Raw genomic sequence first — 2,500 nt, 5'->3', positions numbered from 1 at the left:
GGAGGAGGCTTGAAAGTCATGGGAAATGTTTGGAGGTCGAGGGGAAGACCTAAAGACCAAAACGAGGAGGTTTAGAGGGCAAAGGGGAGGTAACTACCATGGCGGAGGGCTCTGGAGGTCTGGGGGAGGTCTGACGTTCATGAGGGAAGGGAGAGAGAGAATGGGAAATAGGAAGAAGAGGAAGAAAATTAAAAGAGAAGGGAAGCTCCGACCGGGGGAGGGGAAAGAAGAGGGAAAGGGAAATGGCGAGAAAGGGAAAGAGGGAGAGAAAAAAGTGGCACGCGGGGAAGCACTTTCCTTGGAACGGGAAGAGAGGGGGAGGATAGAGAGGGGGAGGATGGGGAGGGGGGATAGAGAGGGGTAGGATGGAGAGGGAACAAGGTGGGGATGAGGAGGTAGGGATGTTGAAATGTTAGAGAGAGAGAGAGAGAAAATTAGTAATTAAGGAGAGAAAAGCAAGACCCATTCTCGTCCCTAAGTCACCTTGGCATAAGTCACTTTTTCCCCTCTCCTCTATTACCTCTTCTGGTCTGTACCGAGTAAAGATAGCCAGCACAAGCAGTTAACATCGTCTGGCGTTTATGTCTATCTGCAAAAAAAACAACAACAGGGTTAAGGAATTTACGCCAGACTTATGTTCGCTTGACTTTAGGATGTGAGAATCCCCCTCCATACACCTCTCCCTCCCCCTACCCCCCCTACCCCCCCTCTCTCCCCCTCTCTCCACTAACTCCCGGACCATATATCTACCTCACATCTCCCCAAGTCCTCCCCTCCCCACGATTCTCCCCCTACTCCTAACTAGCTTACTGGCCTCGTCACCCCTTCTTCACGCCTCCATCCTCCCCAAATCCTCTCCCCTCAAAATTATAGCTCCCCGATCATCTGTCTTCCCTTCCTGGATCTCCCCTTCCTCTAATAAATCACTAAATATCTCTCTCCCTCTCCTCCCTGCCCCTACCTCACACAGGCACGGGTGAAGCTACAGCAGAGGAGCTACCTAGAGAGTGAAGACCTCCTGCGGCAGGTGTTGGATCAGTCCCCAGGGCATCAGGAGGCGCTCTTCCAACTCTCACTCCTCTACACCCACACTAACCGCACCCAGGACGCCCTCACCCTCGCCTATAGAGCCGCGCATAATTGTACGAGGCCGCCCAGACTCTGTGCCCACCTGCACGCCCATCACGGTGACCTGCTGAACGATAGACACAGTGTAGATGAGGCCGCCCAGGTGAGTGTGACTGACGGCATCTCCTTGTATCGTGCCGTGTTGGTTAGGCTAGGTTAGGTTAGGTTAGTGACGTCAGACATCTGGTTTAGTAAAAGGTCGAAATATTCTGCTGGTAGAATTATTTTCCAATTCGAGAGATTATTTTATTATCATATCAGTAATGAGAATAAGATTATTATTATTATTATTATTATTATTATTATTATTATTATTATTATTATTATTAATATTATCATTATTATTATTATTATTATTATTATTATTATTATTATTATTATTATTAGTAGTAGTAGTAGTAGTAGTAGTAGTAGTAGTAGTGGTAGTAGTAGTAGTAATAGTAATAGTAACAGTAATACATTTTTCATTAGAGCTCTTAAACTAAAAACTGTTCGTCTTTACAGAGTTACCAGCAGGCAGTGGACCTAGAGCCTACCCTCACCCACGCCCACGTCAACCTGGGAGCACTCTACCACACTAAGGTGAGTCCTGGGCGTACTCTAGCGTCCCTGTATCCTAACCTAACCTAACCTAACCTAACCTAACTAAACCTAACATAACCTAACCTAATAGACCTAACCTAACCTAACCTAACCTAACTAAACCTAACCTAACCTAATGTCAGTATACCCTCTCCCTTCATCCAGTGCCAACATCGTATACCCTATGACGTGGCACCCCCCCCCCTCCCTCTCATCTGACACTGGTCTTTGTGATTCAGCGGCACTTGGCCAAATATCTCTAATGCGTAGTTGTATCCCATAACTGGCTTGTGTTCACCTGCGCTGACAATGAAACTAACTCCACTGACCAGAATCAACACAAAAAATGAAAACGGTGATTTTTTTTATGCACAATTAATATCTAAATTAGAGCCACGTCATGGATGAATGTTTATACTCATCAAATATCTATGTATATATAAACATTCTTTTTATTTTACATTTAATAAAGAAAATGGTTTTAAATTATGGGGAGCTGAGGATGGGGAGGGAGAGAGAGAGAATAAGGAAACTCTTCACCATCACCACCACTACTACCACTCACTATCACCACCACCACCACTACCATCACCACCACTACTACCACTCACATCACCACCACCACCACTACCATCACCACCACTACTACCACTCACTATCACCACCACATCACCACCACCACCACTACCACCACTATCACCACCTACCATCACCACTACCATCACCACCCTACTACCCTCACTATCACCACCACCACCACTACCACCACCACTACCATCACCACCACACA

The 2,500-nt window shown here is 46.2% G+C and overlaps 1 protein-coding gene across 1 annotated transcript in view; it reads left to right on the top strand.

Moving 5' to 3' along the window:
- The window catches only part of LOC121880358 (protein O-mannosyl-transferase TMTC1-like), a gene marked incomplete at both ends in the record, with an annotated part of 3,735 nt that extends 2,025 nt beyond the window's left edge, over positions 1-1,710 (top strand). The window contains 2 exons of the mRNA XM_042387510.1: positions 971-1,231; positions 1,633-1,710. Coding sequence (XP_042243444.1) covers positions 971-1,231; positions 1,633-1,710 — 339 coding nt within the window. The remainder of the gene's footprint in view (positions 1-970; positions 1,232-1,632) is intronic.
- Between the last annotated feature and the right edge of the window lie 790 nt (positions 1,711-2,500).

The sequence above is a fragment of the Homarus americanus genome, unplaced genomic scaffold (genome assembly GCF_018991925.1).
Source record: "Homarus americanus isolate GMGI-L3 unplaced genomic scaffold, GMGI_Hamer_2.0 scaffold19492, whole genome shotgun sequence".
In the NCBI taxonomy this organism is placed as follows: Eukaryota; Metazoa; Arthropoda; class Malacostraca; order Decapoda; family Nephropidae; genus Homarus; species Homarus americanus.
The sequence above is the reverse complement of the archived record's forward strand: the minus strand, read 5'-3'. Positions and strand labels throughout refer to the sequence as shown.